This window comes from Eufriesea mexicana, unplaced genomic scaffold (assembly GCF_001483705.2).
Source record: "Eufriesea mexicana isolate 0111107269 unplaced genomic scaffold, ASM148370v2 scaffold2646, whole genome shotgun sequence".
In the NCBI taxonomy this organism is placed as follows: Eukaryota; Metazoa; Arthropoda; class Insecta; order Hymenoptera; family Apidae; genus Eufriesea; species Eufriesea mexicana.
The window spans coordinates 546,731-574,293 of NW_016910740.1; the positions used below are offsets into that span (position 1 = coordinate 546,731).

Sequence of the window (27,563 nt, forward strand, 5' to 3'; positions counted from 1 at the left end):
TATAAATCCATATGTTTTTTAAGAAATATTTATAAAACCATTATGTTCATTTCTGAGAATTTTCTGTCACATAATTGTCACAACTTTAACAAAGTGCTAATGAATACATGCGTATTAACATAAAAGATAGAAAGGTTCATTGACTGTTTTCAGTGTTAGTTCTTTCATTACCTATTTCCTCCTTCAAAACGGCTTCGTTTAAGCAAACATTATTTAAGCTAATTGCACTATTGGAAAACATTGCCGTAGCTAGATTCGGATTCTTTATATCGGTACTAGTTGAAGAATGTTTTAGAGACGTTACTTCATTATCAGATTCCTTGGAATGCGACGAAATCAAATCACACGCTTTACCAAGAATTATCAAGCTATTTAAAATCTTTAACGCTATTAGAATGAGATACGCTAGAAGCAACAAAATTATGTTGGCTGGTTTGATAGATGACGTAACAGTCGTGCAAAGTACTCTTCCTATTGCGACGCCTAACGGAAGAGGAATAAAACCCATTCTGCGGGCAACTAGGTCTGAAGCATCTGAGAAAGCAGTCTCCTGACGAGCTTGAGCCATATCATATGCTAAACTTATAGTATAATCCCTGTACACTGTTGAACGAAGTTCGTTGAAACGAGTTATAAAAGCGTGTTTCACCTAGAAAAAAAAGCAGTATATTAATAAAATTAGTAATACCAAGAAAAATTTAATATTAGAAATATCAGGTTAAAATTATATATTAACAATTTGAAGAAGTTATTTTTAGAACATCTGAAAATATTCATTGATTAAAGATACTGCTCATAGAATTGATATTATATAATTAACGTGATATGGTAAAACAACACCAAACTTAATTATTCTAATTTTCAAAATATATGTAAATTAACAAAATAAATCTGTTATAATATTTTTAGGAATTATTTAAATATAGTAATAATTATTACAGTAATTATGTTAGAAATAATATAAAATGCTGATTTAATAAAATCAATCTTAAATATAATAATAACGATAGTAAATGATAAATAAATGTTTTAAATAACATTTTCAAGCACAATTCCCTATCCTCTATTTATATATAATAATGGTTGATCTTTCAACAGTTATATATAATATTATATATATTAAAATAGTGAGATTGTTAACACATGCTTTATTGCAATCTCCCTAATTTTATAATTAATAATAAAGTAAAAGATCAAATTACTGTCAAATTACTCAAATTACTATTAATTTTACCAAATTATTGTTACCCTAAACTATTTTAACTGATACAATATAATTTATGAACTTATATATAATGAACTTAGTCTATAAATGAAGCTATAATTTATACTATAAAAAGTACAGTATGCAATAGATTTTTTCATAATTACTTATAAGATAATAAGAAACTCTAGCTTGATTAGAAGAATAAAACTTGCAAAAAAGAAAATAAAACAGTATATTATATACTATAATTGTAATGTTTACGCAATTAATATAAATAAAAATAATAACATTTTGGTATTTATCACAGGAAACTTTGTATATTTTTTCACATGTACATACATTTACAGACCTAGTTAAAATATAATGTTTTTATTTACAGAAACATAAAATACAAAAGTATTTTTGAATTTCATGAACAATACTTTAAAAATATCTTTTATAAATTAATGAATTTATAAAGTTAGAAGTTTTGAGAGTTATAAAAATTGTTTTATTTTAAGGTGATGATAATCAAGTCTACTATGCTAAATAAATTATAAGTTGTCAAATGTTTGTTTTTCTTGAAGTTTTAAAATTTATATACTTTTTATTATAAGAAATATTTTTAATAGAATGTCACTACAAATAATAATTTCACATGTAGATATATATATATAAATATGTAAAAAACATATATTATTCATATTATGATAAATATTAATGTTCCTTCTTCCAAAAGTAAGAAAATAGGATAAAAATACTGATTATATTTCCAACACAAGATATGCTTTTTATATAAATGAAATGTCACTTTCTTTCATCCGATCATGTTTTAAATTATAAATGTGGCCTGCACTTAATAATACAAAATGGAAGCTGGTATTTATGAATTGTTCTCCAATATACAGGTTGGAAGATATCGCACAAACTACAAAGAATTAATCTTCAATTATTTACTAATACTATAGTGTTATGTCTACAAATAGAGTAAACCACTTTACTGGCTATTTTGATGTTTATAACGATTTCGACATTACCACTTATATTGGCCATCTATGGGCCCATGTAATTTTCAGATCACATGTTAATATATCAACATTTTACCAAATAATTTTAGTTTCTTTACAAGATAATGTATGTATTTTAATTATATAATGTCTTTGAGATAACCAATAACAATATTGATGATGGTTGGCAGCACCATCACTGAAATATCAAAGTAAATGCCTTGCAAGTTGTCTGTAGATAGAAACCAATGGAACCATCTTGTGCAATTGACATTATTTGTGCTTCTGTCAGTGTTTACTAATCAAAAAAGCGTACATAATAGCTCTGGGTTTGTATATTAATAACAATTTATTTGTTTACATTTCAATAATCATTTTGTTACTATTTGTAACAATTGTAAAATATAGTTTTGTGACTTTCAGGTTACAGTGGGCTATCATGGTAGATTTCGGTATATATATTTAGAATACTGCTTGTGCTGTCTTCTAGTTTCAGATTTATATATCATATACCCAAAATATGAATACAAAAGCACATAAAAATAAAAAAGGAATTAGAATTAGATGCATTAGCAGTAATAGATTCAAAGATTCTTTATTAGATTCTGAGTTCGATGACGATTATCCAGTAGTATTTATTCGACGACGCATAATTATTGACAGTGACGATGAATTTAGTACTGAATCATCATCAGATGAAGAAATTCAGGACCACAAAAAATAGCAAAACCTATAGGTGTTTCAGCGAACGAAATTGAACAATTCTTTGGTTGCTGTTTCTTTATATTCATTTACTGGTTACCAAGGTCTGAAATGCATTGGTAATCAGAGACAAGAGTGTCTGCTCTTAGAGAGCAAGAGTCTGAGAGACAAGAGTTGCCGATACTATGAGTGCAAACTGTTTCATGGAATTTCACTCTTAAGCTTTTATGCATAGAAGTATAAGCCGTTGTTACTTAAAAGTTACATGAATTAATTATAATAAAATTGTATAAATTGATAAATTTTTTTTAAACTGTATATATAGGTTTATAATCGTTGATTTTCCGTTTCATAAATTTTGTTATATTTAAGAAAAAAATTCGACCCATAAAGGGTTAAAGACTTTTATGAAATTTTTTAACAATTTCCGAACTATGAATTTATAGTATAGTCGAACTTCGATAATTCAAACCTCTAACTCGGAGGCATCTATAAGACGAATATTTTGTTCATGACCTTTCTCTCTGACTGGGAGCCAAAGAATTCGAAAAATTTTTCAAAAAATTGTTTCTTAGGCACAATTTGTCTTCTATCATCTTCAACTTTCCTGTAACTTTAAATCTTGTTATGATATCCTGATAACTATTGTGTCTTATACGTCAGTGTAATACAAGAAATGAATGATAGCCTGTTTCATCAAATGAAGAAGCTCACATTTATTAGATTCTATATTACACTAGTTTTATAACTAATTTGGAACCTGGTCTATGGAGGGAACAAGCGTACGTACAGTCGGTCGCATAAGTATTCGTCCACCTATCGCAGTCGGCGTATGTGAAGGGAAATAAAAGGGAAGGTACACGTAAAATTAAAATAAAAAGTATAGAAATTAATCTTTATTCATACAAAGTTTGTTTTACTCGATGCAATAAACGGATATAAAAAGGAATCTTTCGGAATAAAAGTCAAAGAAAAAGTTGTGAAGATAAAAACACCAAATCTTGAGTTATTTAGGCATTTGAAACTTGGCAGTTAGAAGACCCTAACGATGTCTTTTTAAGTTTTGTTTCGTGTCGGAATATATATAGTGACTCACGAAAATATTCGGACACTAAGGTATGCCTGAATTAATCACTTGGTATCGCAGATACTTATACACGGATCGTGTTCGTTATTTATTCAGGGGATAAAATCTTTACTTAAGTTAACAAAACCATGTGTTTTATTTAATAAATTTATATGATTTACTATGACAAATTATAAATAAAATAATACCCAATTTTCACGTCACAAAAATATTCGGACACTTGGCGTAAGTAACATTATATAACCCTAATTTATTTATATAATCACATTTTATAATATTTTGTCGCATAGTCTCTTTGTTTCAATACGTGCCTTAATCTGTTGGGCATATTAAAAAATGATTTTTTCCAAATAATTCGTACTGATAGCAGCCCACTCTTTCAACAATCTTTGTTTTAGTTTCTCTTTTGAGTTAATTGCTGTCTTTCGTATTCTGCGTTCTAACTTATCCATAAATTTTCAATGAGATTGGGATCCGGCGATTGTGGTGGAGGATGAAGAACTTTCGAGCAACGATGAAGCAAGAATTCTTGAACAATGCGTGTTTTATGTTTGGGGTCGTTATCCTGATAAAACTTAAAATTGTTGCGAATTCCCATTTTTTCTGCACTATTTAATAAATCATTTTTCAGTAGGTGTAAGTGACAGTTTTTGTCCATGATGATGTCAATAAAAACTAAATTGCCAATTCCTCTGGTCGAAGTACAGCCCCAAACCATCACGCTGCCTCCGCCGTGTTTTACGGTACCTCTCGTGTTTCGATAGTGGAACTCTTCATTCGCTTTCCGCCACACCATTCTTTTTTCATCTGCAATACGATGTGATTAATTCAGACATGCCTTAGTGTCCGAATATTTTCGTAAGTCACTGTATATATCGTTGAATGTTTTAAGCAATTCGAATAAATTGTTTTCTTTAGAAATTTTGAACAGAGTATATATTCCATTTCCAAAATAAACAGAAATTAATGTACGACACAGGGTCACGGGGCAGGGGGAAAAAATGCAATATTTCGATAATAAAGGTTTCAGTCAAGAAGCGATAGAATAAATATGTAGAGTGGAAGGAGATGAATATAAGAGTAATGAAATAACAGATAAAAAGATACAGTTGCAGGAGTAGACCGATATGACAGAAATATCAAAACATAATTCTAGATAGAAGTGGATAAGATGTTTCATAAGATCAGAGTACAGTAGAAACTCCCGTATCCATGGCCCCATTATCTAAATACCATAGTTGAGACACAACAAGAACGTAATTCTATACAACTATTTGCGATAAAGAACTTATGCAATGTAATGACCAAAAAGGTATGGGAGCCTTAAATATTGAAAAAGACTGTTAATTTTATTGGTTTCTACTTGAATAAATGAAATTTAATGTAAAAAAGGCGAGTGTTCTATTATTCGAAAGCTATGACTATTTTTGCTATGTTAGCGTTGTGATTTAGAGGTTAACATTACATTGCGTTGCATCTTTGTATCGTGTTGCCAAGCAACGCGACTCCCACCACTCCCAAAGGCTCTCCCTCCATTCGACAATGCGAGAAGAGTTCCAGCCAATCACTTCACTGTAGCATCGAACCTGGTGTAACAACTGTAACTTTGAATTCCTATTTGTAAAACTTGGTGAGGATAGCAACGAACGCTAGAACGAGCTATAACGAACCTTCTAGCAATGTATTGTAATATTAACCGTTTGTCTTATGATTTATTTTGAAGTAGACGTAGCTGTCCAGACAATTTAATTCCGCCACAGGACTGCGAATGCAATTGTTACAGAAGAAACTACAATTATTGTGTCTATTGTGTCTATTTAGAGCTGATTTGTGCTATTGAACGGCTCATGTCGTTCCTCGCCTTTATGGCATACCGGCAGATGTAATTTGTGATTGATTCACATTTACTCAAACAATCTTGCGTACCGATTTGTTTCAATTTTCAACGTGTCCAGAAACCGATTTGTTTCAATTTTCAACGTGTCCAGAAATTCATGAGTAAAAAATAAATTGATATAGTCTATAGGTTTCGAATTGTTCGGTGGCATATGTTTAGGACCTGTGGTTTCCAAAAATAATGGGCGCGAGTTATATTGCGTATCATTTGTCACAGTAACTCCACTGAAATTTTTCAAAGATTCCTCAGTATCACTATCGTCATCTTCATCTTGCGATACTTCTTCGCTAGTTTCACTATCGTTATATATTCTACGAGCACACCGACGGCTTGGTGCACATAATTGGTCATCACTGTCAACATCTTCTTCGCTTAGTTCTAACGCGAACTAATTCAATAAATCGAACTAATTCTGCGTCAATCATATCCGTAACGGGGTGTAATTTTTGTAGAAAGGTTGCAACAAAATTGACAAAACTCTCTGCTACTAATTGTAATTGTATCAAGTATTGTGTCTTTACTGAGCTGCTTTGTGCATGCACGGCTCTTGCCATTCCTCGCCTTTGTGGCATACTGGCAGGTGTTGGATGCGAGTATTCTCATCTGCCTCAGGAACAGACATGGTTCAACCAATGGAGAAGTCAACCCGCACTTGACCCTGGTGTTGGCCGTAGGATTACGCCCAGGGAAGTACCCGATATTGGCGTATTTCTCTTGGGCCACTTCAGGTCTGGTATGGATATGAGATCCAACCGTTGGTCTTCATGACCCATGTAGTCACTCACTCTTCCGTATCCAATGGCATGCGCCGTAGCGCATGAGACACCAACCACTGGATTCCAAAGACACCATCGTGGAGGTGAGGTAAGTGGTCTTGTCCGGTGCAAGCCTGCCAACTTCACCGAAGTTTCCTCACCGCGCAGGCCAAATCACTGTACGTCTATCGGAAACATCAGTTCCATCGTGGTTTTTCTGGTGTTTCCCCCATTTTAAAACACCAGATCCCATACCACCCTTTGCCCTTCGCAGAAGAAACTATAATATTTTACTATAATTTGCTTTTAAATATATAAACATTGTTTTACCTTGAATAGCGTGTATTATGCGTTGCAGACAAGAAATTCGCTGAACAAAACGTAGGACCGAATCCCACCAACCCTTATCAGACCACCCATTCTAACACCATCGTAGAAGTAGAGTAAACGTACTTCCCTTATTGGCAGAAATAATCCCTTGCTATTAACCTGATCATATAGCACCGTATGACAAAGAAAGTGAACAAAACAACAGAGACAAAATAAGACAGGCGCAAGAAATAGATGCAAGAGCGTAGACTTATTCCTAAAGCATTAACTTCAGATTCTTCCAATAAATCTTCATTTCCAAATTTTATTTAATTATACTTATTGTATATCGTCAATAGGTCGTCCTCAATTGACGACGGTTAATGACGAACCAAATTTCTTGAGGAAGGTTGTGTTTATAGTGGTCTGTATTTTACGTAGTAGGTTCGGATAACTCTTCTGAACTCTTCGAATGTTATTGACTGACTGACTGGTACTGACCTAACTGACTTGTGCGATGCACGATCTTTCGGAGCCCACGGTTTCCAAAGGGAAATCGTTTTCCTATTGGTCTTTGAGAGGATCGAGGGTGGACCCTCGGTCCGCGAATCAGATGCCCCCAAAGAAGGGAGGAACATCTTCCCCGACAAGGTCTGCTGGTCGAGGAAGCTTCTCCCTCAAAGGGGGTTGCGGTGGGTCACCCGCACATTCGTGACCCTTTCTACAGTACCCGTTACTTTATGGCTCCGAAAGTCGCGACATCGCACATGGCCTGGTGCCTTTCTTTGCAGGCCTATTGTCAGCCAAATCCTAAGTGCTGTTGCCTGCTTTCTAACATTAATGGCTAAAGAATGCCTCGTGTCCGGTGACCCGAGGGAAATAAAGAATTGTTTGAAAATGCATTGAAAATGAAGATAGAAAGGACACGGAACTTGAACTAAAACAGCAATTAGAATCTGGCTGCCAGAAGACCCTAACGGTCTTCTGGGTCTATTCTAAACAAAGGGCCAAACGAAATACCGGAACGACATTCCAAAGCTTAACACTTATATTTCATACACGTATTAAATATGTGTTCAATATTTGTGAAGCATAAGTGAAAATAATTGTTTTACTCGTGCAGTATTACTCTCATATTCGCAGGCTTGCAATGTATTATTGGAGTTTAGGAATTTTACAACGTTACTGAACCTGAAGATAATGGTTTCGATAATGTCATAGAAGAGCGGGGACTACGAGCGAGCATGTTGACGGAGCGAGTGCAAACAGCGGACTTCTTCTCTGCAACGCACAGTACAGTACGCGACAAAATGTAGGACACTATAATTTTCGGTGTTTCTCGAGAAACTTTAAAGCGGTATATCTCGACAAAAAAAATATCGTCCGATTATAAATCAAATTTGATTTTACAGGGGAAGGTTAGTACTATCCGAAGCAGTTGATAAAGATATTAGTAAAGAATCGCTATCTTTAGAATATTTCAAACGCACTATAGTGGTTTCGGTAGTATCATAGAAGAACGGGGACTATGAACGAGCATATTTGGCGGAGTGAGTGGAATACCCCCGTTGCTTCTGTGACGAAACAGCGGATTTCTTGTCTGTAACGCATAGTACTAAGCTGCACGTAGCCTGACAAAGTATGATATGAGCCGTTCACTTGCACAAATTGATTAAACAAAAAGTGGAGAAATGCCATGAAATACTGTATATTGTTTTTTAAAATTCCCTTTATAATTTAAATCGAAATAAATATCGTAGAATGCATAAATACAAATGTAACTTTCATCTAACGGTATATAAAATTGATAAGAAAAAATAGCCAAAAGGTAATCGTTAGTAATGTTACTATTTTTACGTTACTGGAAGAGATAATCGATTTGGCAAGTGAAAAAGTAATAAATTTAAATTTTACTAAATTTTACTTAAATTCTGATAAGACGGCACTAAAAAATTCACCGTTATCATTCATGGCTTATTAGTGCATTTGAGTTGCACCATTGCAACGATTTACATTAGAGTACAGAGTTAATCAAAGTGACCTCTGAAATAAATTATTTATTATTCAGTGGCCAAAAAATTTTTGTCGTTTAATGGCGTTAATCTTAATTATCAAGGAAAGTTATTATAAATATAAAAAGTTATGACTATACCAAGTGCTTTGACACTTAAATTTAAGATTTTTCAAAAAGTGGAGTTAATCGATTTGTGCAATGAACGGCTTATATATTGTAGAAACATGATGTGGACGATACACGTTATTTTTACTCAAGAAGGTTTTGTTGATTGGTTACTCAAGACGGCTTTTGTAGGTTGATTTCAATTTTATGATTTCCTGTAAAGATTTGAGCATATAAAATACTTTTACTTTTCTTCTAAATGTTTCTGTGTAAGGTCTCCATTTTTATAGTAAACGTTCTTTTAATTTTATTACTCTTTTGATAGATATTGGTTGGTCGTTGAATGGTCGAATCAAATTAGTATCATAAATTGTCAACCAAATTTATATCCGGCAATTGAGAAGGAAGATGCCACACATTAAGACAATTGCATGATAAATATTCTTGCGTAATCTTCGATTTTATGCTTAGAATCATTGTTTTAATAGAACTTAACTCTGTCACATACGTTATGTCAATAAATCTAAACATTTTTTTGTTTTGTTTAAAATATCGTCATTTGAAATGTTACTGACGAAAATATGTTTACCAATACCTGTAATCGAAAAATTATTATACTATCATTGCCATATTTTACTGCTGATATCAAATTTTTCAGTTTGAAGTCTTCACTGACTTTACATTATACCATCTTTCAATGTATATAGATAATATATAAGAAATTATTATATAATAGATATATAGTTAATATAACGAAGAAATATTTCAATATGACAAGAAGCAATTAATCCAATAATGTTAATGTAACCAAATATACAGGGTGCCCAAAAAGATTGGGATCAAACTGAGACTACGCGTTACAGAGGTCAAATAGATTAAAAAAGTTTATTCAAACTTATGTACGAAAAGACTTTATTGAAAAGATATAACTCTCGTTGTAGAGAATCGTATATGTAACACAAATTCTCAATAAGAAACTTTTTTTTGAATTTTCGATCATTTCTTGTAAGTGTCACAAAAAATCATAAATATTCTTGAAGGCTTATATCTTTTTAATGAAGCATTTTCGGACGTAAGTTTATATGAACCTTTTTCATCTATTTGATCTCGATAATATGTAGTCCAAGTTTGGTTCCAACCTTTTTGGAAACCCTATATATACCAATAGTCTCTCATATAGTATCGAAATATTAATACGAGTTATTGTCGTTTATGTCCCTGTGATAAGCCTAAAAACTCAAGCAATCAACTTCCTTAAATTTTAATAACCATTAGTCATTTGCAGAGAGCCAGAACAAATATGCGACACTCTTCTTATTCTATCGATCTATTTTAAAAATGCACCTTCACAAAAACCACCAATAATAGACATAACCCACATTATTTCCCAGAGAATTCATATAATCCAATAGGATCACGTCAACAAAGGAGGATGTTAAAAAGAGATTATTTTTGACATTATCTGGGAATAACAAATTCCTTCAGGATCTTCCAGAACATCTTCCAAGGAACAAAAATTCCTTTATCACTTTGCCGAGAAATGATAGAAAAGTTGTCAAAAATGAGTCGAAATAGATGAAAATGAAACTGACAAAACATCTTCAAGCATCATGTTTCGTTGTCTTTCTCTTCGGATACTGAACTATCTTCGAAATAATTAGCGGAGATCTCAGCTGGCAAATGAATCGAAGATTTGAATCGAGCAAAGCCGAAATACCATATAAGCATTGCTATATGGAAACAGCACCCAACAACGCGTTCCCCAACTTTACATTCACATGCGTGTGCAAGAACGATTTCTAGTCCGACTTCACTTTCATCTATTAATACGTATACAACATATTTTAAAGTATTTAAATGCCGTGAACGCAGTTTCGTTTTCAGTAAAATGCCGTTATTTGGTTCTACGTTGACTTGGTATTTTTGATAATCCATGCGGTACGACGGTGTTGTAATTTTTTGATAATCTATGCGGTATGATGTTGCAATCTGGAAATCAAAATCTCCGCTTCATATAAGCATAGATCTTCGAAACTTAACATTGGTAAGATTCTAATTGTACGACTTCTACACGTTGGAAATCTGCTCGCCTTGTGTTCATGTTTTCTACATATACCAGTTGTCCCAAAGAATTAATCTGATTCGAATATCGCAAAATCCTGTCTATAATTAGGTGGTCAAGAGCAGACGTATGAATCGGATGAAACATTGCATTTAGAATGGCACAAGCTATTTTGAAGTCATGGAATAAGGTGGGCAATGTAATATTTTGGATACATTTATAAAACAGCTTTTTATGCGTTGATTAATTACTTCGACCATAAACCAATTTTTTGTAACGAGTCGTGATTGATTGGCTTGTTCAACTGTCAATGGTTTCCGAAGTCCATCCGCAAATGATGACATTTTAGCAATGAATTCGCTTCTTGTGACTTCCTCCAGAGGGTCTCAAAAACCACGATCCACGAGGAAAACGTCATATGCTTCAAACTGATTTCACGTATCTGCTTCTAACAATGGTTCATTTAGAAATGATGCATTATTTTTAGATTCTCGATATAGTTCCTAAATATTTGTAATATAACTGTCCATATAATTAATTACTGACTCAGTACCGAAGAGGAAGACGATGAAATATTATATGATGCTCGAGTATGTTCGATCAGTCTCATTTTCACATATTTCGACTCTTATCTTTGACAACTCTCCCATCATTTCTCTGGAATTTTTCCTCGAGAGATGCTCTTAAACGTCCTGAAGGAATTTTTCATTTCCTGGCAATGCCAAAAATGGCCTTTTCTAACATCCTCCTTTGAAAAATTTGACATACCAAAAGACAGAATTACATAAAAATTTAAGTAAACTACAAAAACTAGCGAAGAAGTGCAATGTAAGTCATTTAGCATTAAACAAGAGTTAGGATAGAACTTACTGTCACTAAACTCAAGATTTTAACAGTCCTACTTATCACACGTATAACACATCATATCTCACAAGTCAGTACAATTAACTACAGTGTGCATACAGTATAAAAAATGTATCATAACCAATAAACCAAGGATCTTAATCAGTACATCACTTTTTTCTATTAAAATATTAATTTATGCAAAGATCTCTTGACCTCTGGCCACAATACACGTTACTTAAGCTCTTCATGCGTCACGAGAATAATTCTAATAACGTGTGTTATATAAAGACATCATTAAAGTCTGGTTAGTCCTCGACATGTTGATTGCAGAGTCAATTTTATTTAAGTAGCACGTGGTATTGAAATGAGTTGTTTACTCTGATACGACATATTATAATATACATAATTAATATGCATAAATAATATGTATATAGTTAGAAATAAAACTACTTAAATATGCCCTATGAAGTATTAATTTTTATTACTTTGTAATAACAAAAACGATATTAACCCTTTGCACTCGAGAAGCGTTCTTCAGTTGCCATTTGATAAAATTTCGAAGCTCAATATTAATTAATATATGAAATTTAAACGAACGTAACATTGTATGAAATATCGAAATTAAATAATTCTACGTATTAATTATTATACGATTTCTTATTTACTGCTCAAAAAATATCATCAGCCTTATAGCAGAAAATTTTTCAACTCGTACCTTTCTTTAGCCAAAAAATCCTCGACCGCGAAGGGTTAATATCTATCTTCCAAATTTTATGAAATGGTGACTGGAGCTCACCTCTCGAGTGCAAAGGGTCAAAAATTTTTTAAATACTGACATTTGTTTAAAATTGATGCTTTTAGTTAATGGCACTACAGATCAATGACAGCCACTATGGCGTCACTGACAAATTTGAGTACCAGTCATGAGTGACTCATGGCATTCAACGTGTCAATTAATATTACCAACGTACAGGTGACTATACAATTTGAATCGAGACACTTAATTTTAGAGCATTTAACTTTATTTTCTATGCTATAATAGCGTTCAATTTTCTATTTAGGCTAGTATAATAATTCCTTTCATTTGAACAATGCACAATGGCAATTTGTTAAAACAAAAATTTTTGTTTCATCCTATAATGTTTTTTAAACTTTGCACCTATTTCTTGATAATAATAATTCTCGGAGTATTATAAATATTATAAGGTTTTAATTGTAATATTATAAGATCACGAAAAATTGTTCTGCTAGGATACGTGTTAATGATCCTTACTGTTTAAAATGTAAAACACAAATTGAAATTAGGTATACTAAAATTAAACAACTTGACCCAAACTTTTGCGTGTCACATCTAACCCAATGATACGAGTTGGAGACAAATAAAATTATTTTAAACGTGTCTACCTTATGCATGCTTACATAACAATAAATATTAGATGCCGGAAGAAGTTCGTACGGGTATGTAATACAGGATTCAATTAACGTAAGTATATAAGAAACAATTTTATTTAATAAAATAATCATTATATCATTGCACAGAAAGTATTTCTAATGTTTACAAGTAATATTAAAATTTTGTTGCGTCCTAGATTAGCAATATTACTCGAAGATTTAAACTTAACAGACAAACAAAACGTGTGGTTTTAGTATAAATTTGAAAGAATTTCTTTGAATATCTTAAAAAACAAAAATCTTACGTAAAAATATTTCAAACAAAAATTGTGCTTTATTTAACGTAGAATAAGGTTCAGAAATAAGAAATATAAGTTTATGTCAAAAAAAAAAAGAGTTGCCTCGAGAAAAGACTGAAAATAACCTTTTGCACTCGAGAGATGACCTTCAGTCACCATTTCATAAAATTTGGAAGATCGATATTAATTAATATATGAAATTTAATGTAATGTAACAGTATGCGAAGTATCGAAGTCAAGTAATTCTACAATTCTATTATTATACAATTCTTTATTTACTGCTCAAAAAAGTATCGTCAGCTTTTTAGTGCAAAATCTTTGATTTTCTACTCTTCCCTAGTCAAAAGATCGTCGAGTGCAAAGGGTTAATATTAACCCTTTGCACTCGGCGATATTTTCATTACAGAAACATAGTAATTCGAAGACTTCCTGTCATAAAATCGACGATATTTTCAAAACGGTAACTAAGAAGTGCAGATTAATTGTAAGACATAGAATTATTTTACCTCGATATTCCACGCGTCGTTGGACAATTTTAAATTTGAGATATTAATTAACAATCATCTCTAGAATTTGATTAAATGGTGACTGAGAGTCGCCTCTCAAGTGCAAAGGGTTAATATTATTCTTATATCTATATTTTTCTCTCTTATTTATGTACAAAAATTAGCTCACCACGATATTAGTCGAAAATGTCAGTATAATTGAATTTTCTACTCTTCTCTAGCTAAAAAATCGTCGAGTGCAAAGGGTTAAGAAGCTAGTAGTGTTACATGAATCTTCATTTAAATTATACAAGATTTTTCGTTGTATAATCTTAAAAGAAACTCTCTATATAAAAACAGAAAAGAATATACGGTGCCATTTAAGAAAGTAAAAGTGATCCTTACTTTTAATCTAAGAAAAATCTCTTGACAATTTTCAATATAGTATATCGTAATTTTGCAACAAAGTAAATAAATTAAGACAAAAAAAAATCAGATTACAAAAATAATTTCCTTTAATTAGGTGTTGGATAACTAACGATTCGTTGGCCCTTAGTCACTAGAAGGACCTGGCTGATAAACGCAGGCTAATTTCAGAGTCCAAAAATAATTGACTCATTCCCACTTTCTCTAAAGGCCAATGGTCATCTTCACCCCCTCCCCCCACCAAAAAAAAAACTAACATTATATAAGCACCCACAAAATTTGCGAAAAGTCAGTATCAGTTTAGTTCAGTAGTCAGTTCAGTCAGTTGCAGTTTCAGTTGCAGTTTCAGTTGCAGTTTTCTTTTTTCATCATAATCATAAAGAATCATAAGGAATCATAAAGAAACCTGTTTAGAATTTACTCGAGGCTGAATATAGCGGAAGAATAAATGAAGGATTGTAACATCTATTAACCTTGTTCACCTCAAACACCGGATATATTCGACATCCATATTATGACCCGCGTAGCCGAACGCATATGTATATGTATATGCCGAATATATGCACACTCGCATAAATGTAGGATCGCGTTATGTGGATAGGCTAAAGTAGCGTTGCTTTACTTCTTATAAAATACAATAAGCTTATACTTATATTATCGGCTACGAAACTAGAGACCCGTTACGGGTACACTCGACTTTTACTTCTTGGACACTATCTTGAAGACCGTGAAGGACTGTCTCGCCCGCGCCCTTGTACCCTTATTTAACACGTTGAGTGCGGCGCCGATTTTGCTATACTTTCCAATCAGGCGGCAGCTAGTGAGCACTTGATGCCGAGCGCTCAAGTATACCGAAGGGTATGAGCAGAAGATTACTTTGTTTCACTTTGTCGTTTGGCCTGTGAGAATGGTACAGCCAATGCACAAATATACAAATTATAAACAGAAGATGATGGGGTGGGGAATGCTAGAAAGGCAAAAAGGCGATCACCAAGAAACGATCAGTCGAAAAAAGCCACGGAAGTGTAAAGATTTACTTTAGCAGAGGGAATTAAATTTTTACAATATATTAATTGTCATTAATAATTTAACCCTTGACAACGCCAGTCTTACGCATCGATGATGATCAAACGAAAAATTCGCTGTCAGTCCCTAGAATCCACACCGTCCAAACGAAAAGTCTACTGTCAGTCCCTAGGGACTGACGCCGCCTGAACGGAAAGTTCACTGTCAGTCCCTAGGGACTGGCGTAGCACTCAACGTGTTAAACCATTCGTTCTGTCCTCATCTATACCCGCGTTCTCTTTCTCAATCGGTCGGTCACGTATCCTAAACACTCAGGCGCATTCATAGTCTTCCACTCGTTTATCGCATTCGGCTCTGTCATAAACATCCCTTACATTCGATCCTCTTGCACGCGGTCACTTTCTTTCCAAGCCCAAACACACTTAACATTCTTTCAGGGCTGTCCTTGTTCCATTCCCACATAAATAGCCCTCTGGAGACGAACGCTGGATATATTCAACATGCACGATGTTTTACTTTATTATTGTACATTATATATTATTCTTTCACTATTTTTAATTATAACGAGATTCTTTGTACGCATTAAATAAGTTTATATCTTTTATGTAGAAATTATGAGTATATCGTTTTAAAGAAAAATTCCTTTTCTTTCAAGATACACTGTCCATGCGTAATGCGTACACTTTTGGCCGGAGGTTCCCGTTCAGTGGTGGCGCTACGGTGGACCGAACCGCCATAGCGAAAGGATTAACCCTTTCGGTACGGAGGAGTTGACCACGGTTCCTACCATTCGTGGTACGAGGAAGTTTTCCACAAGAGTGATTGCACTGGAAGCCACGAAAACGTGTTTTGCGGTATTCATAGAAATCTCGAGCGTGATTGACATTAAACTTTTCATTCGAACCGCGACAGTCATCGGTGACGTTTCGCGGATGCCGCCAATAGGCGACGGTAGTACCCACAGAACGGACGCCAATTTCATGGACGACGCCAATAGGTGGCAGTAGTATCGAAAGGGTGAAAAAAAAAGTTCACTTCAAACAAGTCCTCGCAGCAGGTTTATTACTCTTATTACTTAACACTTTACCGACCGATAGCGCTGCAACGGCATACGTACTTCCGACCGGCCGATTCTCCCTGACGTCGGCTCTGTTTCGGCTTAGACTGTCGCACGGGAGTATCTGTGCGTTTCGTATGCTCAGATAAATTTGTAAAAAAAAACTGATACTAAGGACATAAAACAGTCCTCCACTTGACCTGAGACATTGCGGTCCTAGGGCCGCAACAATGTGGGAGCTTACAAAGCAACGCAACTAACGCAACTGAACAACGTACCAAAAAGCCTAAAAATAGGCTATCGGTCGGTAAGCATCGGCGACCAAAAGCCTATTAATAGGCCTCCGGTCGGTAAAGTGTTAACCGTCTCGTTTTGAAAGTTTAACCACTTTCGCTGAAAAAACGTGTCACGCACGTCGTAATGCTTTTGTCACAGAATCGCCAACGACGTGGTACACACGTCGTTAGGCAATTTTTACAGAAACACTGGACCGTTCTGGCACACGCGTCTGTAAATTTCTTGCCACCGCAAGTGGTTAACCACTTGCGCTACGATTTAACTTTCGGTTGCCGTGCCGCGTTCTACAATATAACATGCGGTAAGGCGTTACATTGACGTGGTATACATGTCGCTGGCGGCTTTGGAACAAAAGCATCACGACGTGCGTGGCACGTCTTTATAGCGCAAGTGGTTAATCCGCCGAAGTACCGTCACGGAACGAAAGTGCGCGTCAGAAATATGCACAATGCGTGTGGTTTCTGTATATTTCTGTACGTTTTCCTAAGTCTTAAATAACAACTGTGCTGAATAAAAGAATCGTATACAGATTGCACTTGTATACGCATCATTTGGATGCCGGATATATGGGGTGCCTGTACCCAGGAGTCATCGCGTGGTTGCCGCCTATAAGCAGCGCTCGAAGCGAAAGGGTTAAGATAAGAAGTACGTTAACTCGATGTAGCAATATATAGCTATAGCGTATAAGAAAAGTTGTACTTGTATATCATAAATTATTTATCAGCCCAAATGAGCAATAATACAAAAATGATCAAAGTAATAGATAAAGAATTAGATAAGTATAACGTACGAATTACAGTTAATAACTATATTTTTGAACATGCAATGTTGATATAAATGTAGGAATAGTAGGTTTGAGAGTGAATGCAGAGGAATCTTGGGCCTACTTAGCTGGTGACGGGGAATAAATAGCAACCTAGGGTTCAGGCCGAATGTTTAGAGCGACGTCTGAAGTACTTACGCGTGGAAGGACAAGTGACCGTGTGCAAGGATCGGATGAAAGGGATATTTACTGTATGGAATGCAAGTGAAGAGTGAAAGACGCCTGAATGTTTAGAGTACATGACCGAGAGCGAGGCTATGGGAAATGCGTGATTGAGAAAGAAAGCTTGAGTATGAAAGAAGACAGAGTGTAAGGTTAAAGTTTGTACTGTAGTGTCGCAGGTTTTCCATCCCGTGTACACGTAGCTTTACAAAAGTCACCGAGAGTTTGAAGGCCAGGTCGGTCGGGAAAGCCCCGGGCGATGCGTCAAGCCCTTATCACGACCATATTTGGTGACGTTGGGGTAGGCATTAGAAAACGTGTGCATGTTGGGAATAGACGTGTAATGAATAAAAGAAGGTTAACACTAGAACTACCGATCTTTAATGGGTGCCTAAGTATAACGTGCACAGATTATAGTAATTTCAGCGATACGATGAATATGAGTGAATATATTGATTACAGTTCTTTCTTAACACTTTACCGACCGGTAGCGTATCAACATCCTATGCCCTTCTCACCGGTCAGTAAATCGCAGATCTTCCCTGGCACCGGCTCTGTTTCGGCTTACAAATAGACTGTCGCGCGGGAATATATGTAATATGGAAATATTACAATATTTCAGAATTTGGTAAAAATATGAGAGCTTAGAAAGTAAAGCAACTAGTATTTCAATACAAAGTAACAAATGCTTGCTAATTGCCATAGTAACCGATTAATCGGCCACCGGTCGGTGAGCGTTGGGGATAGAAAGTCGATTAATTGGCTACCGGTCGGTAAAGTGTTAATATGAGTTGATATCAATTTTATTCTTAAAGCAGATGTATGTGTTTGGTAATTGCAAAAAGGAAAATTCTGGAACCAGTCATTTTGACTGGGTTGGTAGTTCTAGTGTTAAGAGTGGTCAGAACACAGTTCTTGGTGTTGAATTCGTTGTAAACAGTTCGGTGTAGACAGTTTTAGTTGTAAGCGGTTAGTTGTTGCAAACTGAGTTGTTATTGAGTTGTGAAACTGAGTGCTTAAGTTAAGAATCGATATAGATTCGTTCAAAGAGATAATTCGTATGTTTATTCATCACTCACACACTGTTAACCCTTTCGGTACTACTGCCGCCCGTTGGCGGCGGCCATGAAACATTCTCTGGGCACTACTGTCGCCTATTGGCTGCATTTACGAAACGTTCTCTGGGTACTACCGTCGCCTATTGGCGGCAGCCGCGAAACGTCACCGATGACTGTCGCGATCCGAATGAAAAGTTTAGTGCCAATCACGCTCGAGATTTCTATGAATACCGCAAAACACGTTTTCGTGGCTTCCAGTGCAACCATTCTTGTGGAATCTTCCTCGTACCACGAATGTATAATCGCGGCCAGCTCCTCCGTACCGAAAGGGTTAATTTATTATTAAATAAATATATATACACCACCACCAATCCGTCTCTATAGCACTTTACTCTTAAATCTCTTTAGCTCGTAATAAAAATATATTGGAACCAAATAACATCTTTATTCCTTGTATTTCGCCAATCGAAGTATATCCCTACATAAAAATCGTACGAACTTCGACCGGTACCTAGAAAGGCAGAAAAAGTAACTTCCAAACAGTTTACTTACCCAATCTACGAGAACTTCAGCCAAAAGCAACATTATGCAGTCTGGCAAAAGCACTGCGAGGCGTTCCGCTTTCCATGCGTATTCCTTCATTGTTTGAAGATTTACAGCAAGAAGAAGCATCATTAAATGAAAACGTTCCCTCACGTCTGCACAAGACAGTTGAAAGAGATTGTTCTTGTCAAATTTCTTAAAAACAGAACCTTTCAATTCTACAAACTGAAATAGAAGTTCATGCCATTATTATTATTATTATTTGTTGTTCTTCTTACTGTTTGGTTAATTTATTTTCCTTTTTCATTAACCTAGTATAATGCCACGTGGCTTGAAAATATACGATTCCGTATTTTTATTATATTTGTTTATTATTGCACTTCGTTTTGCATTTTATTAACCGCTTGTGCTATGATTTAATTCTAAAAATTTATGAATATAAAAGAGCATTTAATTTTGATTCGTTACTATATATCTATCTTGACGAAAACGAAATTATAAAAGCTTCGAGTATTTGTATCAATTTTACTCATGTTATAACGTTCTTTTTAAAACATTATCAATTTTGTTATTATGAGTTGATTTTTTATTCGTCTTCGTGTAATTTGGCATAAGAAACTCTTAACTAGCTAGACTCGTCATTATAGATCGTTATTTTAGAGTTCAAATTCAAGAAAAATATTGTAATTGAACGTAACTCGTTCTTCTAAAAAATAAATGCAATTTTGCATGTAAAAGGTTAACATTATTCTGTTATTATGCTAATAGTTTTCAATACTACTATTTTCTGTTATTTTTATTATATTTAAACCGTATTATGCATATTTTTATATTTTATTTTCATTTTCGTATTTCTCCCTGTTTTAAAAATAAACTACTTTCTTGTTTCACTAATAACATTGCCAAAATTAAATGTTGTGCATTTTGTTTAAAAATACTACGGTGTAAAATACTACACTGGTGGTACTTATAAATGTTTAAAATATATTTCTATAACTATGTCTAATTTGCAGGATATACATTGAAACTGTAAACAGCACGAATTGTGCAATATCCAATAGCTAAGCAAATAATAGTTGCCAAACCCTAACTTCTATATAAATACTCTCCTTACATGCTATTCCTTATAGTATATTGGATTGTCCAATAAGTGTGTGTAATATCTGTTTTATGATAAGTAAAGTCAAAAAGTAAGTTATGTCTAAACTTTTTTTATTTGCCTTTTCATTTTTCTTATTAATTTTTCTTTCTATTTTTCTTCTTAAATTTAAAGTTACAGCGAAAATTACGATTACACCAAAAATTGTTATATTTTCGACTTATTTTTGAACATGGTAAAACCCTCTCCTCCCATCTGTCTTTTTGATATATGTATATTAGACACATGTTTTAATAGTACTAAAGAACAGGAGAAATTAAATGGACAATCCAATAAACGCTGATTATAGATATTATTTCTATGGTATTAATGTCTTTTCAGTGAAAATCTGCAAAGTAGTGTATTAAATTAATAGTAAAGAAAGACTTACGTTATTTGACATCATTATAGTGAGCAAAGCCTTGTTACTGCTGTTTATAGCCACGTTCAAAGTAGTTGCTTGAAAAAGCACCAATATACTGTGTAATACTGTAAATGTGCATCGGAAAATACAGCAGAAAGTATGACCGAAGAAATTAATTTATAAAATCAATTATTTAATTTCTTGTCTAAACAAATGAATTTTGTACAAATCCGTTTGCAATATTATTTTTACTTTCTAACTTAAACCAAAATTTGCTGAATATTTAAAAATATAATTGCGAAAAATATTCCACAGAAATAAAATAAAATTACAAAGAACTGTGAGTAAAGTTTGATTTGAAAAAATGTTTATAGAAATAATTAGAAACTTTGTATTTCTTATGCCTAAAAGATGCAAAGCTAGAATAAAAACTTATGGAAGAAATACAAAATATTAATACTCTTGTCCATTGGTTGAAATAGTATTTCATTGTGTTTCTTTTCATCTTAAATAAATACCAAAAATTGTTTAAGTTCATTATTCAATAATAGAACATCTTAAATGGAACATATCACAATGAAACACATTAAAATTTAAACAAAGTAATAAATATTTTCAATATAGTAGTTACTTCATATGGTCTAGTATTCCAATCGCGACATTGGCTGTCAATATCTACACTAAAAAGCTAAGACCTACGATAATAACTAACAATTAAAATTGTTAGTTATGAATCAAAACACTGTACAGATGCTAATAAAATTCATGGTAAGTTGAAGAAAATTCATGAAATGAAATAGAAATAGTTCAGAAGGGAAAAAAGTTTCGGAAATTTATAAAAACACACGATTTTCTCCTGCACCAAGTATTTACATATGTAAAGGATACAAACATATGCAACAGCAAATAATAGATGAGGTAGAGTGCCTAAATGTTGAGATCCTGTTTGTGTTCTTGATCTAGGCTCCGTAGCTGTCCATAAAAGGGCATCTATTGTATCTTGGCCAAAAGCGCTAAACAATCTATCCCCGACTTCTAGCATATTATAAAATATATATAGTTTTATTACAGACTGACTTTTGACCAAATGGTACATCATAGAGGTATCAACTTTCCACGTAGCTGCCCAACAGCCGATAACCACGATTCCCTTTAAAAGGTCGCAGATCTCTGCTGGTCTTAGATGCTGCTCTCCAAATCTCATATTACCCCTCTCCTTTCTAGATCATAAATTTATTTTATATTCGACAGAATGTACACGATAAAATTTCAATTATAAGTGAACGAACATTTGCAAGTACAGTTGAACCTCGGTAACTCAAATCTCTGAGACTACAGAATTGCTTATTCCTATCCGCTCAGCTGTGAAAACCTTTACGAATTATTTGTCACGTGTTTAGATACATTATTTTGCTACTGCAGCTCGACTTCTGTGAGTCGAAGTTTACCTCTATCGGTCGAACTTCCCCGTCGGTACCTATATAACTCGAAGTACAGTAACTGTATACAGTTGAGTGAAACGACATAGTGAGGTATAGTGAGCGATATATTGATCAGCTATCTATTAACAAATTAGCACAAACTAAAATTACAGACTTTCCTAAAACATAATGAATAATAGCTCAACATCCATCTTCTTATTTATTTACATATTTTATACACGTTTACATACATATGTATACAAAATATTCATTTGTGAACTTTAAATCCAAATATTATAATAACCACATTTTCGAGACAAATGATAAATACAAAGGTTTCTCGGTTTCAAGAAAGAAATAAAAATATTATTTATTTTTTATTTATTAAACACTTTCAAGATTATTTCAAAAACAACTTTATTTTTTTTTTTTAATAGATCTATATTTCTATTTACAAATTTTGTTATTATTTATTTTACAATTTTGAATTGTTTCCAAGATGCTTAGATTTAAAGTTGCAAATGGACATCCTGTATATAATAAATAATACCTTACAAATTGAATTTTTCTTTTTCAAAACCTCTATATGTAGAATTTTCATTGATTAAACCTCTTCTCTTTTACTTGAAAACTTTAATAAGTTGAAACTTCTATAAAATTTTAGCTTTTTCTTTAAGGTTTGAATTACAGAGGTTCGACTGTATTTGTGAATATTTCTCATTTTATTTATGATTCATTATATACAAATTTATATTATTGAAATTTTTTAATAAAAATTTTAATGACATATCAATGTATAAGTATCTATTTTTTTTTATTTGCATTTATAAAACATACTAATAATGTTTTGTTTACAAGTTACATCCTGTTTATAGAATATATGGAAATACGAGAACCAAAACTGAATACACACTTTACAAAGGTCAAGTTTACACTACTATGACATATTACAAGACTAGTCTAGAAATCAAGATAATAATGTAACTAAATATGATCGTTTTGACCTTGGAAATAAATAGTATACAACAATAAGAAAGTATTAAGCATTATTTTTTTTTAAGTTTAACAAGTAGTAAGATATTTGTCAAAAATTGGTGTTGGTTTTAGTTAAATATTGCTCTATCGTGGAAAGTACCATAAAAGGGGTGATCTATATTATGCTGATTAACTTATGATACACGATGTGTTGGATTAAGTATCTAACTTGTTAATTAATAATTACAGTACAAATTCAACAGTCTGTAGTAAATAGTATACAAATTTCAACAATTTTAATAATACATTTTTAATGCACTTTGTCTTTTATTACAATTCATTATGAAATGAACTACTACCATTACATTTGGAATTTATGATTGTCCAATCACAATCGTATATCACTGTCTTTAATTAACAGATTTTTTTATTACATGCAAGTCAATAAATATTACTTTAATGACTGCTTATTAATTAGATGTCTCAGAACATTCCTAGGTTAAAAAACAGATTGAAATTCTGATAACAAGTTCAACAATATATTAACTCCTTTAAAAAGTTTACACAATATACAATGTAATAAATAGATATATAAAAAACATTGATTGATATACTATATAAAGTTAATAAAGTAGAAGAAATATGGGCCAAATCAATTACATTTTGATAATCCCATTTTTACTAATATAATCGTAAACAATAAAGCACACATTTTTCCTTATTAACTGAAATATCAACACATAGTATGGTAAGTGTGTCTATAAAGACTTTGAGAGAGGAATTAGAATGATCAGATTATTCTTCTTCTCCTCTTATCCCTGTACTGTCTCAAGTCATTTTTAATGCTCCACAGTAAATGTTATATGGGTGAATGTTTGTAATGCTTACTATAAATTGTCTATCTTGTGGAAATTTATGTACTTTAGTTAGGAAAGTGGTATATCAAAAAGTCATATTTTGACAGTAAATTATGATTGATGAAAATACTGGAAATTATGTTTCTTGAAAATGAAAGATGAGGTATTATATCTCATTGACTATTATATTTTATACAAATAAAACAAGTAAAACTAATTACATTTTTCCATAAAAAAGTAAGTTCTTTTATTTTTTAATGGTAAAAAATATACTCTATTTTAAAAAGATTCAAATGCAAATAAATAAATCATTATAAAAGAAATTCGTTTCCAGCACCAGGAATATTTTCTTTCATATCATATAATTTCCATATAAAATATTTTCTTATAAGATGTATATTTCAAAAGTTATTCAGAGTGTTTAAGATATATGATTCATTCTAAATTATGATTTTTAAGCTGATAAGAATTTTTGCATATATAGCCATAAAAAAGTAATTTTTGTTAAAATAGTAGTAATAGTAATAGTAATAGTAGTAGTAATAGTAATTGAATATAACAATTTACATAATTGAAAAATGTATAAAACACAATATTAATATGTACAGAATTATTATACTTAACACAGTTAGGAACTAACATTTTGAAGACTTATTACAAAACAAATTTCAGAAATTACAACATGAATATCCAAAATAGCATATAAACATAGATCATTTATCTATTATTTTGTTTTTAAATCAATATTAACATCAATGTTTTACACATTTCTTCTATTATTTAATTTTGATATCATTTTATTTCTCTGTTTTTTATGGGTATGAACTAATACTAATATCATCACCAACTACATATGTGATGGTGATATTGTCAGTTGTGATTATTTTAAATATGCTAAGTGACAGAAACTTACCTGAAACATTGCCACAGGGGTCTGGTCACTACTGTCCATAATGCCATCATAAATCTTAGTGGTAAAAATGTATAAACAAACAGGAAAGAATCTGCACACTGTAACAGAAATTATATATTTTTTCACAAATATTACATTTATTTTTAACATTTTATTTATGAATTATAATTATATATTTGAATTCCAACATGTAATATATGCACATATGAACATATATGTAAAAGAACATTGATGGTTTTAAAGGTATAAAAAGCAATGATAAATAAACAATTTTAGTACCAGTATATTTGCTTTACAAAACCATTCTAGTTACACTGTATGTTCCATCTAAATGGATATAGTACAATATCTCACAAGCGCTTAAAGTTATGAAAGAAAATATTTTCACAAAAATTGTTTGATATAATTCAGTAGGATATATGGTATTAATGATTTTTTTAGTGAATGGCATGGTAGGAGAGATTTCAAGGTCATGTTAACTTTTTAAGTAAGATCTTGTATTTTTTGTTTGATATTATAATAGCGGATTTCAAGCCAAATACAGTGAGTATACACTTAAAGAGAGCAAACTGTATATGAAATATTTTTCATACCACAGATCTAGTGAAATTATGATTCCTGTTAGATATACACTCTATATAAAAGAAACTAGAATCTAAATTTATATTATAAAGGAAATTAGAATATTATACATACTTGTAAAAATCCATAGGCCATAAATTTTTCAACTTCCCGTGGAATTTTCATAAAGGAGTAAATTTTCTCTCTCCTTGCAGAAAACCTTTCCTCGTCATTTTCTAATTGATAACCTCTAGTTAATTCTGTTCTTAAAAATTGTATTAGGGATACACCTACAATGAAAATAAGAGAAAGATACATTTATTAAAAATTAAATAATTTAATACAAAAAAATAGAAGTTCTTACAAATTGCAGATTTATTTAAATGATAATACTAAAATAAAAGATATGATAAATGTGCATAGTTACAAATAATATTCAAATTTTATCATTTAATACAAAAACAATTTTTAGTTATTTACATTATTATATTTACATACTTATTATTAATCTTAAAATAATTTAGATTTTCTAAATATATCAAACATTATGTATCTGCAAACAATCTAAAATATAAATATTATAAATTTCATTGTAACATTTAGAAAAAATCTTTTATATTTTATTTAAACAAAATTATGCAGAACAATTGCAACAAGTTCTTTTTATCCAAAAAATAGAAGATATTTACCATAAAAAGTATGTTAAATAGACATAATAACTTTTGAATAATTGACAAGTATAACTTTTATGTATGAATATTTATTTATATGTATTTGATGAATAAAAAGTTTAGTTTATATTCCATCTGTATGAAACATAAGAAAACTCTTTATAAGCCTAGTAAATTGCAATTCATTATTTAATAAAAAACAATGAATACAAGGAAATAAACCACTTATTTAAAATTTTTCAATTCTCATAATTTGTTGGAGTTATGAATTTTAATATTAATTATATTAGTTCGTTAAAAAAATTATATTTATAAAGCAATAAATAACTTCAATTTATTCTGATATCTCACACTAAAAACACTGTAAACTTAAATATAATACATAATATAAAATACTATGTATTACAATAAACCATACTTGAAATTTCTAACAATAAATTAATTTTATTATCACGAAAATTTAAGTATATGTTTATTCAGTATTCAAAAATTTATATGTATTATTATCATTACAAATTTATGATATTAAGCACAAAAATAAATTTCTTCAAACAAATGACAGTTAAAGCAGAATTACCTTGTCCTTTTTGCTGATATTTTTTTATATTTACTTGAGTTTTTACATCTTGAACTTTATTACCGTGGCTGTCAAATTGTTTTGTTCCTTTAAATAGTATGTACTTTCTATTACCATATTTTTGAAAAGTTTTATCGGCACTCATTCTGTTCACTCCTTCATTCCTTCTCGCGTTAGTGCATAACCTCAAATTTCTTATTCCATTAAGACTGTTCTGAATCTTAAGTTTCTTGTTTTCTGTTACAATATTTTCAATTATTTGAATTACTGTTTATTATTAACACTTAACTTGTTGGATATGAATTATGCAAATGTTAACTCATGACTATCATCATAAAATATTATATAAATTAAAATCGCGCTATACAAGATATAAACTATAAAAACAATTAATGTATAAATGACATAGGAATAATTTTTTTAACTAGATGTCACTACATACTGTTTACGTCTACTTTTATGACTTTGACCCTTGCATGTCGTGTTTAATTAATTTCTATTATTTCCTTCTTTTCTGCTTCAGTATTATATATTATTCTCCGTCGTAT

At 32.0% G+C, this 27,563-nt stretch overlaps 1 protein-coding gene across 2 annotated transcripts; it reads right to left on the minus strand.

The window, feature by feature from the left end:
* Positions 1 to 27,550, minus strand: LOC108550289 (protein TAPT1 homolog). Of its 2 annotated transcripts, XM_017903994.1 has the most exons (8): positions 27,458 to 27,550; positions 27,016 to 27,252; positions 25,903 to 26,057; positions 25,207 to 25,304; positions 21,929 to 22,260; positions 21,068 to 21,165; positions 19,548 to 19,763; positions 1 to 649 (listed from the first exon to the last, which is right to left on the minus strand). In XM_017903994.1, the coding sequence occupies exons 2-8, from the start codon at positions 27,158 to 27,160 to the stop codon at positions 137 to 139; spliced, it is 1,557 nt and encodes a 518-aa protein (XP_017759483.1). In that variant the 5' UTR covers positions 27,161 to 27,252; positions 27,458 to 27,550; the 3' UTR covers positions 1 to 136. The 2 variants fall into 2 exon arrangements, with proteins under 2 accessions (XP_017759483.1, XP_017759482.1); XM_017903993.1 differs by lacking the exon at positions 27,458 to 27,550 and having other exon boundaries at positions 27,016 to 27,379.
* Between the last annotated feature and the right edge of the window lie 13 nt (positions 27,551 to 27,563).

Bases quoted from the DNA above. Each gene is read 5' to 3' on its own strand.
- LOC108550289 (XM_017903994.1), bottom strand. From the start codon at position 27,160: ATGAGTGCCGATAAAACTTTTCAAAAATATGGTAATAGAAAGTACATA. The intron at 21,166-21,928 runs GTATCCTTTACA...GCACATTTACAG, and splicing joins ATTTGCTGTTGCATATGTTT to TATTACACAGTATATTGGTG. The intron at 19,764-21,067 runs GTAAGTCTTTCT...CTTCTATTTCAG, and splicing joins CTATAATGATGTCAAATAAC to TTTGTAGAATTGAAAGGTTC.